Source organism: Drosophila suzukii, chromosome X (assembly GCF_043229965.1).
Source record: "Drosophila suzukii chromosome X, CBGP_Dsuzu_IsoJpt1.0, whole genome shotgun sequence".
In the NCBI taxonomy this organism is placed as follows: Eukaryota; Metazoa; Arthropoda; class Insecta; order Diptera; family Drosophilidae; genus Drosophila; species Drosophila suzukii.
The window spans coordinates 10,293,314-10,307,008 of record NC_092084.1 but is presented as its reverse complement, the minus strand read 5'-3'; the positions used below and the strand labels follow the sequence as shown (position 1 = coordinate 10,307,008).

Here is a 13,695-nt window from a genome sequence, read left to right as displayed (position 1 = left end):
ATGGATTTGGACAGTCACATTCAGATATTGCAATCAATTGAGGTGGAAAATATAAATGGGATGTGGACATGCACATAACACACAAGTTGGACTTGCTTATTTTTGTGTCAGTATGGAGTTTCATCATTAAATAAAAACCTTAAGTACCCCGGTATCTATTTTCATAAGATCTAAGGAAAAATAGGGGTCGAATACAGCTTAATAAAAACACAACTTGGACTCTGAGGCTAGGGGAAAATTTTATTTTAATTTTTTTCTATTTTCGATAGTGATATACTGCGACAAAAAAAAAAAACGAAAAGCCATCTAATATGCGTGTGCAACAAATTTGTGTTCGCGTGTCCTAAATTTTCTCACGAGATCCCCGCAGCCCCCATTGCTCAACTATTGGACTCCGATAACTGCCAGACACTTAGTCATCCCCGGAAACCCCGAAAGTGTCCACTCGGAGTCCGTTTCGTATCATCGGGTCAATTTAATACATGGCGAAAAGCAGGAAGATGCCAGCCAGCGCCATGCGAAGCATATTGTCCGCCATCGGCGGTGTGGAAAACGAGGGCGCCAGACAGTCGAGGGTTCCGGCCACCAAGTGGTATATGCAACCCTGGAAAGTTCCCCACTCGCGGGCCGTGAGGTAGAAGATCAGGCAGCGGGCCACGCCCATGTTCCTCTTCAGGTTCGAGATCTCCTTCTGCAACTCCACATCGATCTCGTTCTGAGCCAGCGCCTCGTTGTATTTCCTGTGGGAAAATCAGAAAGCAAAAGATAAAAACAGGGTTTTCTAAAAAATATATATAATGATCTATTTTTTTGTAAGGTCAGAACTATTAAAATCTAAAATTTAGGACTTAAATTATTTAAGAAATTGTAGATATAAACGTAGGATGGATTTTATTATTATCCCAAAAGTAGTCCAAAATGTGAGTTCTATAAAAAAAGTTATGATATCATAGCATCTTTAAGAATTTTAAAAATCAGAATTATAAAAATCTAAAATTTAGAAGTGAAACTAGTAAATATTTTGTAGATATAAACTTAGAATGGATTTTATTATTATCCCAAAAGTAGTCCAAAGTGTGGTTTCCAAAAAAAAAGTTTATGATATCATATCATCTTTGCGTATGAGAATTGTATGTATCATCTGTTTATTATGCAAAATTAGTTGGTGGGCTTAAAATAATCTAGAAAATCATTCAAAAGACCATGAAATCATATATGTATATAGTACCATAATGAATTGACTACTTACATCTCCAGCTTGGCCAGTTCCTGTTCGCATTGTTTTAGGGTCTCATAGGCGTTGTCCAGCTGCTGCTGCTTCTCGCCCAGGGCCACCGACATCTGGTCGTTCTGCAGTAAAAACTTATCCTTGATCGTGAGCAGTTCGTCCTCCAGTTGGGCATTCTCGCGCTCCAATTCGAGAGCTCGTCTCTGCTCCTTGGCCAACTCGGTGGCTCCTTCGCGATATTTGGCCAACTCACGGAACATTTCGGAACGGCAGGTGCTCAGCATTTCGGAGAAATACTCGCACTCCAGTGACTTGGAGGCCAGTTCCTGGTGCAGTGTGGCTTCCCGGTTCCTCGACTGCTTCAATTCGTTGTCCAATTCGGTGCAATTTTCCATGGAAACGCGGGCGCGACTGATGGCCCTCATCAGCTGGTTGCTCAGCTGTTCACCACGACGCTGCTCCAAACAGATCATCTGGTTTCGGGTGAATAGTTCGGTTTGGGTGCGAGCGGCCTGGGGGATACATAGGTTTACATTATAATATCTTACAAAAATATTATTGATTTGGGTTTCAGGTTTTTCCCACTTAGTATTATTTTAAAGCTGACTGATGGCACTCAGGGTTAAAAAACTTCATAGATTGAATTGAAATATATATTTAGAGTGCTTTGATTAACTCACATGAGCCTGGTACTTGCGAACTAGGGTGTGAAGGTCGCATACTTCGGCCTTTCGACGGCGCCAGAGTTTCGCCAGCATGAGATTGAAGAACCTGATGGCCAGCAGACGGGCTTCCACGTCCATTGGCTGCTGTTCCGGCAGATCCACATCCTGTTTATCTAAAACCTGTACCAGCTGCTGTTCCTTTTCCTCTATTTCCTCATCACTTTCTTCGGGATTTAAAATGGGATTACGGGTGTGGGTCTTCTTAATTTGTCCCCTTGATTTTTTGACCGCCGGCAGTGGGGTCTCATTCGAGCCGTAGAATATCGAATTGGATCTGTTGAGATTGCGACGACTATTGGTGGATAGTTTCCTTTCCGGAGAAGTCGGAGGTGTCAGACGATCGAACATGCGCTGCAGTTCACCTAGGAATGCATGTCGATAGGAATAATCGGATGTTATTATCGATAAAAATGATATATAATCGATATTGAAAAATTACAGACGATTTAAATGTTAAAAGATATGAAGATGCTTGTTTAGCTTACCCATTCCCTCCTCCAACTGCTGGTCCACGACGCGCCAAGAAGACTGATTGGGCCTAGCCATATCGATGGGGTACAACTCCTCCAGATCCTGCAATTCCTGATAGTCGAGCGAACTAACCTGCGGGTCGAGATCCTTGGATGGTTTTATTGACGACATGTTTACCTATCCTGAGATGGGTTTACTAAAGCAAATCCCCGCGATAAAGCAGTGTTAAATGTTTTAAATCTGGTAATATTCAAAATTTGCCGAAATATTTTAGTGTAAATGGAAATTTTTCTGAAACTGTTTAAACCTTTACTTCGATGTGGATGTGTGCATGTTATAGGCACTGATTGACAGTCTATTCACAGCCGTCTACTATATGGTTTTTAAAGACTGATTTTTAGACTGCTGCTCAGAATGCTAGTTCTTATAAAGGAATTTAAAGAAAATTCCTTAATTTTGACGATTGGCTTGGATGGATGCATTTCTTTTGAGGCTCTTTATACGACCTTTAACCTCGTTTGGCTTGCGTTCGAGGAATGCTGCTGGGTTCATTTAATGGCTTGCCTTCAACTCATTTCCTCATTCATTTCCCACAATTCGGTGTGTGTGTGTGTGTAGTCGAAATATCAAACGAGAAAATTACATTATTGACTCACTGACGTCGTTGCCGTTCCCGTTCCCATTCCAGTTTTCCTCGGCTCGTTCAGTTTCTGTTTCTGTTTTGGGGTTTTGGTTTAGGTTTTCTTTTTTTTTTTATGGCCAGCGCGCACCGCACGCCATTTTGACAGTTTGAACGCTTTGCAAATAAACCGTTAGAAGGCATGGCGTTGACAGCATGGACGTCGCGACGCCTGACGCTCCACTGCAAGAAAATATTGCACAATTGCTTTGATTTTCATAGAACTTTAAGATCCAACACATAGTTTCTAGTGGTAAAAACGTGGGCTCTTAATAAAGAAGGGAACGCGTTTAAATTGATATTTTCGAAAACGCGAATTCTTCAGTAAATTGCATTTTCATCAAATTATCACCTAAAAATTAGGATTATGTTATCTTTATATGCACATTGTTCCTATTATTACTATATTATATTAAACAAACATTTAATAAGCTTTTTTCGCGTGTATTGATAAAGGTTTGCTGGACTGGACATGATATCAGCGAAGCTGGGGGCAAAAAAAAAATGGTGCGGCTGCAAATGCTTAGGGAATGGAGTTGCCTGTCGTGGTTAACATGTTATTTTTTCTGGCTGGGCAATTACCTGACACACAAACGGCGGTGGATACATGGTAGAGAAGATTAGATACGTCCCGGGGACTCGCAGATACATTTACATTCGACAGACTGAATTTTCTACACTTTGCAGCTTGCAACGGGTTGGTACACAACGTTGTTTGCAAGGATAAAATGTCCTAAAAAGTGGTGGAATACCAAAAATATCCGGGCATGAATTCATGAATTCTCTTTTGGCAACTGTAACTTAAACCGAACTATTTCCTTTTATGTTACTTGCTTTTATTCAGTACGATTTGTAATACTCACAATATTACGCTTTTGAGATAAATCAATGTCTGATAGCCTTAATTATTTATCTTGGCCTAATTAAGCCGTTGAAATCGTGTTAAGACCGTGTCAATATCCAGGCATTGATAAATGCCCAAGTGCATATCGTAATTACTGCTTCTCACCGTGTTTATCCGAGAGATACAAGTAGCACTTGAAGCGAAAGTATCTCAAGGTATTCTGCCAGCCAGAAGTATCTCATGGCTTTCGCTCTCGCTTTCGATTCGATCAAAGATTGCCGCCGCAACAAGGAGGCTGGCGAATAAATTCAACAAACCCAGGACCCAAAGGCACCGTCTTGGAAAAGCGGGGGTGGTGGAAAATGTGGAATTTTCTGGGAAATCAACGAAAATCGAATCAGGCCCAAAACACACACACACACACAAACACACAGAGACCAATACACACGCACACCCAAAGGGCAGGGGAAAAGTGAACAATTTTATTAAAGCAGCCGTGTTGCGTGAAAAGCCAAAAGGTTTTCCCCCCAGACCGCTGCTTCCGCTTGATTGACCAACTGACGAAAGGACAAAAGGACTGAATGACCAGTTGACAAACGGACAAGGAAGTACCTTGGTGATTATTTACATGGGTACTCACTTTTTGGTACCTCTTAAATATACTAAAATGGTATATAGGAAATGCAATCTTTAAAATTGTATACTAAGGATATCCAAAAATATGGTGTATGTACTATCTTTTGAAGGTAAATTAATTATTCCAAAAATATAGAAGCTTAAAAAATTCCAAATATGGATTATTTATATTCGGAAGAACTACCCAAATGTAAAAAAGGGGTATTTTGGTTGTTTTTACCAGTTGCTATTCTGAAAATTCGGCATAGTTTTAATTAAAATATCATTAGGGCGTCGGAATGAATGTTTTCCAGGGCCTTGGAAACGCACTAAGGGAAACCAAGGGAGTGAGGGCTAAAAATGGGTGATAAAAGAGGTGGGGAAATGCCAAAGAGGCAAAGAAAGTGGCAAAGGGAGTGACGAAGAGGAAGTAGGTTGACTGCAAACATCATCAAACTAATTATGAACAAGCCGAGCAGCAGCAGTAGCATAAAGTCGAGTATCTTTTGCATATGAAAGCAGCTGGGAAATGGGAACGCCGTGGCAACCCCCCCTTTCACCAGCCCAACCCAACCCAGGCAATCCCCCTGGCCCCTCACCACCGTTGATTAAAAGTTTGCTGAAAAGTCAACACAGGAGCTCTGGTTTTTGACCAGACCAAAATGCAATTTGCAGTGAAAAGAGTCGCAAAAGTTTCGCTGAATTATTCAGCGATTCAAGATGAATTTTTCAACTGTGGCATCATTTTTGGAATGTCCAGGAAAACTAAAAGAAACTACACGGAAACAAAATAGGCATAGCCATTTTAAGGCTTAAAAATAAGTTTCAAATTACGGGAATATTTTAGTTTTCTGTGTTTCATAAGTCTTGATTGTGAAATAATTGATCAATTTTTAAAACAAAAATTAAACAAATATTTTTAAATCTTAAGAAAAATGATTATGGGTTAAAAAAAGTATTGTAAACTGTTAAAAGAATATTTAAATCTTAAGTATGTTAATATAATATGGGTTATGAGTTAAAAAAATGATAGAATATTAAAATAATATTTGAATATAAACTTGATTAAAATATTATGTGTGCAACAAATATATAAAACAATGTTTTTTTATTCATTTTTAATTGGTTATATTTAAAAAAAAAAAAAAATTAGGAAATAAGATACATTTTAAAAGCCTTTTTTAATCAATAAAATATAAATCGTATTAAAAAATAAAAAATGTTTTTAATTTTATTTTTTTTTACTTTAAGTTTGGAATGTTTTTAATTTTTTCCCGTGTACTTAACCAAAATCCTGTGTGGGCGTGGCATTTCTTCCTGTCTTGCCGCCCCGTTTTTTTGTGTATGCCGTAAAGCTCTCGAGCTTATCCCAGGCCGTAACCCCCCCGGAATTTCCCCCCGCTTCTCTATTATGGCCTGCCCTTTTTGCAATTTCGCTGCTCATTTGCCAGCTTTTTTATTTGCATAGCCGTCGTCGTCATCGCTGTTTGTTGCCTCCGCCGCCTTCGTTACCTTTGCCCCCGGCCCCGCCCACCTGGGCTGCTGTATTTTATTTTATTTGCATTTGTTTGTAAATGATTAACAAAGAGGTTAATGTGCACAGCGAGCGAGATAAACAGCGAACAGGGAACGCCAGCTGAGTTTTCTTCTTACTTTCTTTCTTTTTTTATTTTGGATTTTCCAAGGCAAGGGCAAGGCAATGGGTGGTTTTTGGGGGGCGGTGGCAGGAGGGGCAAAAGAAAGGGGTTCTGGCAGCTGAAAAACATACAGCGTACGCGAAAGGCAAATACACGGCATCAAGATTAATACACTGGAATTAACAAATGGCTAAAATGTTCAAATATTTAATGGCAAATGTAATTTCCAGACAATTTTTTACATATCTATTAAAAATTTTATTAAATTACAAATCAAATTTTAATAATGAACTCTAAGAATGTAATGATATATCACTCACAGGGTACAAGTTTAAAAACCATTTTATAGTTCCCAAAATTTAAGAGTCCTGTAAACTTAGTGGTCAACTCAAATTTTTTTTTTCTTTAATTAAATGTAATTTTTTATTATTTTACTTTATAATTTATTTTGCAGTGCAATGAAAAATGGAAATTTAGTTCATTAGGCACCGCTGTGCACGTGTGTGGTTATTTTTTTTTTATTATTATCTTGGTGTGGGTGCTGGCATCATTTGGAGATGCACATGGATGACCTTCACTCACACACACACATACACAAACACAAGAAAGCATTTCACTTATGCTTGTGTGGGTGCTCGTCTTTTCCTTTCTTTTCCTTTATTTTGTTTGATTTGGAAAATTAAGGCCAAAACTGCAGCAGCCGAGGGACTTGAAATATGTGGATATTATGTTACAAGCATTCTGCAAACTATTCGGATTTTAAATTGTAAATACTATATATATTTTGTAATTTTCTCTTTGCAGTTAATTCCTTAAACTACGCCCTCCGCTTCCAACTAAATGTTGCTGTAAGTAAAATACTTTATTATATATTATTTTAGGGATTTTAAAAAACTAAAACTTAAATTGCCTAATTGTATCCATTTGCCATTTTATTTTCCCTTTAGTTTTCACCAAAAAAACCCGAAATATTATCCCAGAAGTGATTGTGGTTGGCAAAGGCAATCGAAGTTTTGAAGCTTAAGTTATATTGTACGACTCTTTTTAGCTTCTTGGCCGTATCTTTTCTTGGTCGAAACACACCCGACAACTTTTGAGCATGGTGAAAAGTTTGTTTTGGTTTATATTATTTTATTATTATTAGAGTTGGTTCGTTGGCTCCGTTGGTTTATGTATATTTCATATGCCATGAATGGCACACACGCACAGGGCCACACACAGATACACCACACCCACACAGACACAGACACAGATACACATACAATGGGCCAAAAGTTTTTGTCATGGATTCAAGTCGGCACGCCTCAATGTATGCAACACACTTGTGGCTCATGTTGTATTAATATAATCACTTTGGGAATTTTCCCCGACTTACCAAGAGCACTGAGAAAAATCAGAAAAATAGATCTAATCAGGTTTAGGTATTTTACAATTTTTAAAATTATTCTATTTTTATAAATTGGATTATTAAGTCTCATTCCGTGTGTGTCACAGAAATGGCAAAATCAAAGTGCATAAATATCTGAGCACAGGGAAATGTAAACTGTAGAATTTACCATCGATTATGGTGAATTTGGTAAACAAACATGGTCCGCTGCTTATTGAAATAAACAAGCAAATAAACAGCATGCGGTAATATTTACATTTGCGAAAAGCAGATGTTTAACCCTTAATTCGTGAATGAATTTCTGGCTCTAGACAATTTTTCGTTCAGTGAAAAGCAGAAGCAGCAACACGAGCATGTTAAATGGATATTAAACTATGACTATGGCGACTGCGGTTCCATGTACCTTTTTTTTTAAAGGGGGTTTATCCCCCGATTCTGCCAAAACTTGGCCATTATGTTCCAGTTGATGTTTTGTTGGCCACCGTGTCCGCATCCCTGATTATGACAGTTATGTGTCGTGTGCGGGTGCTTTGGTGAGTCAGTTTCGCTTTCATTTTCAGTTTTCGCCACGGCTCACGGGGCGTATGAGTAATCTGCACTTGAAGGGAGCTCAACCTCAAAAATCAGCCCCATAAAAGGGGATTAAACTGGTTTAATGACACGCCAAAGTGCCAATAGAGCAAATAATAATTCATTAAGGTGGTCTATGAGTTTTGGTAATTTCTTAATGCTTATTAGGTTCCTAAGGGTTCTTAATTAAGAGAATTTGAATTGTAGTTGCGTAGATCTAAGATTATATTTTAAAACATTTTTTAAAGCATTATTTTTTTTCAGCATATATTCTTGATCAGATCAAGAGGTTCATATCTGTTCACTTAGTTATATTTTTTATAGAGTTACTTCTAAAGGCCTTAATAAACTTAATTACTTTGCTCGTTTCAATGATTTATAGGTAACTATTATTTAGAAAACGATAGTTGACCATCTCTATTAAGATGGAAAAACTTTTGCAGAGTATTTGGAAAATGTTATTAACGCGAAAGTTTTCTAATCTCACTTTTGCCTTTTCCGGTCTACGGGCGAAGTGGTCCGCCCCCTGGAAAAATACCCCCCCCCCCACATTTTTGCAGCCTTAGTTTTTGGAGCCTTTGTTTTAGCCTCGATTTCCTTTTGTCATAATTTGGGCATGTTAATTTGCCGGGCTTATGGCTTTTGAGTGGCGTGCCGTGCGTATCCTTGTCGACCCTCAACCGCTGTCCTTTTCCCCCTCCCCGTTTTCCTCAGTGTTTTCCATGGCCAGAAATAACACACACACACCCACACACGCGCGCATACACACACAGACAGATGGATGGGTGGCCATCAAAAAGTGTAGCATACAGTTTTGCGTCGCTTATGTAATGCAATGCTCGAGCATCTGACGTTGTCTGCCTTGACTTTCATGCGTACGTAAGTGTGTGAGAAGAGCAGGAGAGGAAGACACACACACAGAGAGAGAGACAGAGAAAGCAGGAGAAAGTGATGGTAGCACCGGGGAGATAGAGGGAAAACGAGACAGTGTGTGGAATGGTCCTGACTACGTGCACATACATTAAACGTCCGCCTAATGTTGGCGTCATTAGCCGCGCCACCAGCCCAAAAAAAGAACCCCCTTTCCCTTGACCTACGCCCACTTTGACCCCCCCCCCCCCCCCCCCACACACATCTAACTTTCACCTCCATCCGAAACTTTTCACCATTTTCATGCCTTCAGCAGGACTTTCCCCCTGACTGAATTCTCGCCACGCAATTTGTGCACTGAGATATTGCTCGAACTTTCCAACGTATAAACTACTTTTCCACTTGACCGAGGATTCAGAAATAGGTTTCGTAGCCAATTATTAGCCAAACATAAACGATTTTTAATAAATACACTGAAGATTCTGGAAGTCGTTCTTTATTTATAAGATTTAACGAATTTTTCAAACTTATTTTATAAAACTTGAGTTAAACTTAGTATTTAATGTTGGTATTATTTAGTATTTTACTGTACAGTATTTTTATAGTATTTTTAATTTATTACTTAATATTAAGAGGATTGGGTATTTATTCAGTACGTGTTTGTTTTCTACTTAAGAAATGAGTCACTTCAGGGGTCAAAAGTTGGTGACAAATTTATAAAGGTAAAATATTTATTTTTTTATTTTAAGTTACATCTATAATATTAAGACCTGTGCTTAGGGTGTCCTTATAAGATAATTGGTTAATAATTCACAAAATCTTTGATATGGCCTTTCGAAACGAGTCACTTTAAGGGCCTAATGTGGGTGGCGAATGATTGGTGATTCAGTTGGCTGGACTTGTGTGGCATTTGGCACCTTCAGCAACGCCCAAGGACCACCCCAGGACCACCCTAGGACCGCCCACTCGTAATGCTGATGACATCGGTGGCAGACTGCACTCAAAACAGTGAAACTCGGGGCAATCTTGCGCAGGCGGCGCATCTCATCAGACTAGGAATGTGGCATATAAACCCACGAGATCGGGGCCCTACGACGGGGGGGTGTAAAATGAGGGCAAGAGGAGAATAATGGCGTCACTCACACACACACATTCATACACTTGCCAGGAAAGTCACACACAAACATACACACCATCACCACCGTTTTGTTGACTAATGATTTACAAAATATCCTGCTGGGCTGCCGTCACATGCATGGCACACAAGTCAGTCCACCACTTGGCTTCGCCTTACACTCGAAAAAAAATAAAATAATTAAAGCCACTAAGGTTTCCTGGAAATCCATTTCTCAGAACTTGATTCCGCCCAAGGAGCCAAAGCTGAAAAATTCTTAGAACTTGGGATAAATATATTTTCGATAATTTAACACAAATATTCTATAAAATAGAACCAATTTCCGAGAATTAAAAACAAATGGTTTATTTCAGGCTTAATTCAATCCATTAACCATTTTCCTTTGTTTCTATTCTTCCAATTTATTTAAATAAATAAGTGGAAATTCATACAATAGGGTTTTAAATTCAATATTAAATTCATTTAAATTGTTAATTTGTATTATTAAATGTATAAAATATTTTTGAAATACTTATTCTATATATGGAACATGTTCTATAATTCCCTTTAAAGTTCCAATGATATATTTTGTAAATATTTTCAAACTATTTTCCCTCAGTGCTGGCACATTGTAGCCTTTTCTTTTTTGGCTTTTTATTCCTCGATTTGATGGCAATTACCAACGAGCATCGAAGGCATCAGAATTCAACGTCTAATCGGAATGGATCAATGTCAACGGCCCCATTTCGGAGGTGGGCCATCTTTGCTCCTGTCTGGGTCTTCAATTAGAGCGCCAAGTGCAATCAAAATCGTATAGCTGCCCGGGGTTTTCGGGGGTGGGGGGCTTGGGTAGTCCCTTGGATCCTGGGGGTCTTCAGGATCCGGAGATGACGATGCCAACGACGTGTCTATGGCCGGCACATGAATGTGTTACCATGTCCAACACATTATTTACACAATACGCCCAAGTTAATTGGTGCCGGGGCCGAAGAAGAAGCTCGATACCCATCTCCATTCCCATCTCCACTAAGCCTCTCGCACATCAGACATATTTGTGTGCTGTTTATAAATGGATACAGGATTCCGCACAGGACGAGGACGGAGACTGACTGACTGACAGGCAGACAGAAAAGGACCTCCCGTCCCGTCAAAGTGTGCGCAATTAATTATTTGTCATTGGTTTCCCCCCCACTTCCTTGGGTTGCCTTTTTTCATAACCCCATGAATAGGCGCTTTGAAAAGCAAATTATCGGATCGGTTAAAGTAGTTGGTCCTTTGTGATGGGGGCTAGCAGGTGTAATTAGGTTTTTGCACCAGGATTCCATTGGATTTATTTAAGCATTAAGCAATTTACACCTTGAGCTGATTGAAAATGTTTAAATTGATTGGTCTGGTCACACTTTAAATGAATAAATTCTGTGAAACTATATTGACAATTTATTGGCAAACGGCATTTAATATTTTGATTTTAGCAGTTCAATTACTTGTTATTTAATACTGCAAATAGGAGTATTGAACTCGTGATTTTCCTCTCATATTAATATATAGGTACACATGTACTTACAAATTTGGCCACACTTTAAATTTTTAAATTCGGCCTAATGAAATTGATTTTCATTTCGGGGGCTCAGCAGCTCAATTACTTGTCATTTAATATTGCGAAAAGGGTCATTGAACCGGGGTGTCCATTCTATAGGTATATATTTGTACACACCAGTGTGTTGGCTGAAGTAAGTTCTCCGTCATTTGAGCATTTCAAATTGATGATGGCTTTGTTGTACGCTCTGTGGAAACTTTTCCGCTCCTCTCAGCTTTCTTTTTTATTTTATATATATATATTTATGTATTTTTTTTGCCAATGAACAAAGCTAACACCATTGTGCTGACTATTTAGGGGAGGTAGAGGCGCTTGGCATTCATTTTCAACTCAATATTGACCAAGCCAAAATATTTGGATGCTTTCTCTGCTTTCTCTGTTTGCCATTGGTCTCCCATCCCGCCCGCTCCACTTAATTTTCACCGCTCTCCTCCTTGGGTTTTTCCGACTATTTCCACGGAAAGTTCGTTGTCCTGCTGGAAGCGAAAAACAGATGACGAGAAACCAAAATAAAAAGTCGCCTGGAATTCCCTTTGAATTTTCTCCTAAATTTATGCTACAGTTATGGTTCTGTTTTGGTTTTTCCCTGTTGATGGTGCTGAAAATGATTTCCGGGTCGCTCATTAACTCCAAATTTGATTATATTTACTTATTTCCACGCTTTTCTCTTTGACCTTACCTTCGTCCGCTTTTTGCGAAATAACAAAACAAAAATGAATAAAGAAAAATGTCAACTTTAACTGGATTTCCTTTTGGTGATGGTTTTCTTATTTATCTAAAAAATGGACTTCATTAAAGGCAAAAATGATCAGTGGTTTTATAAAAAATATATTTTAAAGCTGGAAAGTTCTAGCAATACCCACTTCTTTAGTCTTTGTATACTTTCTACAACATTAAATTAAATTTATTAAGTTTTATCTTCAATATTTTCGCCCCCGCACGTGTATGTAACTCGATGCGTTTAACCTTTTCGATAGTCGCCTTGGCAATGGCAAATGGGCAAAAATAAATGAACAATAACAAGCGCGAAACAATGGCAGCAACATCACTTCATCAAAATAATAAACAAAATGCGTAATCTTCGGACCAGAACAAATGAACTCAAAGGCGGTGCGAGCCAAATACATCTCCATCTCTATGGCTTTTATACACACTACATCGTCTATAAACTGGCAAATTAAATTTAAATTTCTATTAGCTTAATTGCCTTCTTTGCGCTGGCCGAGATTTTCTATTTCAGTTTTCGGCTTTAGGACTTTGATTACATTATAGCCAAATGCGATTAATTTTTAAACATTCGCTAGTGACCATATGCGCATGGGGGTCTTACATTTTTTATTAGCAAAACCGTTGAAATGCAGGTCTGGCAGAAAGTTTATCAAAACAGCAAAATATTTATAGGGAACCATGAACACATGACTTATACCTCATAGAAGGTTTGAACTTTACCCTTCAGCCTAGTGTATAATTATAAGAAATCAATGACATTCTTAATAACTCCAAACAGATGTCTAAAATTCCATACAATAGAATTCCTAAGTCTTTAAATTATTACCTTTGACTTGTGGGTAAATATAAACCCCAGATGTGAGAAATCCCATCCCTAATTTCCAAACCATTCCGTTGAATGAATTTCCGTTCTAATAACAAGATAATAAAATATATCTCAACCAGGATAAGTTTACTTACTCAATACCATTTCAATATATTGAATTGATTGCACTGTAGATAAAAGTGTTGATATTTTAAAAGCACACCAAATCAGCGATAAAGGAGGAAATGCAGATTGCCCCTTGACCCCTCCGAAAACTTTTCCAATTTTTTTTTTCGCCGTCTGCGGGTAATTAACGCACATTAATATTTCAGCATTAACAACCTTCGATGCTTTTGTTTGCCTTTGACAGCCCCCACCGAAAAAGCCCCAAACAAATCGTACAAAACCGAAAAACCGAGAAACC

At 38.5% G+C, this 13,695-nt stretch overlaps 2 protein-coding genes across 5 annotated transcripts in view; one reads left to right on the top strand and one right to left on the bottom strand.

Annotated features, from left to right (window-relative positions):
• norpA (no receptor potential A) overlaps positions 1 to 13,695 on the top strand; it is a 54,336-nt gene that overhangs the window by 5,970 nt on the left and 34,671 nt on the right. For all 4 annotated transcript variants that reach the window (XR_011604772.1, XM_065868220.2, XM_036820691.3 and 1 more), the window contains exon 2: positions 7,004 to 7,047. The gene's annotated coding sequence lies outside the window, so the exon portion shown is untranslated. The remainder of the gene's footprint in view (positions 1 to 7,003; positions 7,048 to 13,695) is intronic.
• Positions 221 to 2,789, bottom strand: LOC108016815 (synaptonemal complex protein 1). Its single transcript, XM_017083615.4, has 4 exons — positions 2,439 to 2,789; positions 1,909 to 2,315; positions 1,250 to 1,740; positions 221 to 740 (listed from the first exon to the last, which is right to left on the bottom strand). Exons 1-4 carry the CDS (start codon positions 2,593 to 2,595, stop codon positions 476 to 478), a joined length of 1,320 nt encoding a protein of 439 aa, XP_016939104.2. The 5' UTR covers positions 2,596 to 2,789; the 3' UTR covers positions 221 to 475.

Coding starts and splice junctions, on each gene's coding strand:
- LOC108016815 (XM_017083615.4), bottom strand. CDS start 2,595: ATGTCGTCAATAAAACCATCCAAGGATCTCGACCCGCAGGTTAGTTCG. Junction 1,741..1,908: donor TTCGCAAGTACCAGGCTCAT/GTGAGTTAATCA, acceptor TGTATCCCCCAG/GCCGCTCGCACCCAAACCGA. Junction 741..1,249: donor GAACTGGCCAAGCTGGAGAT/GTAAGTAGTCAA, acceptor ATTTTCCCACAG/GAAATACAACGAGGCGCTGG.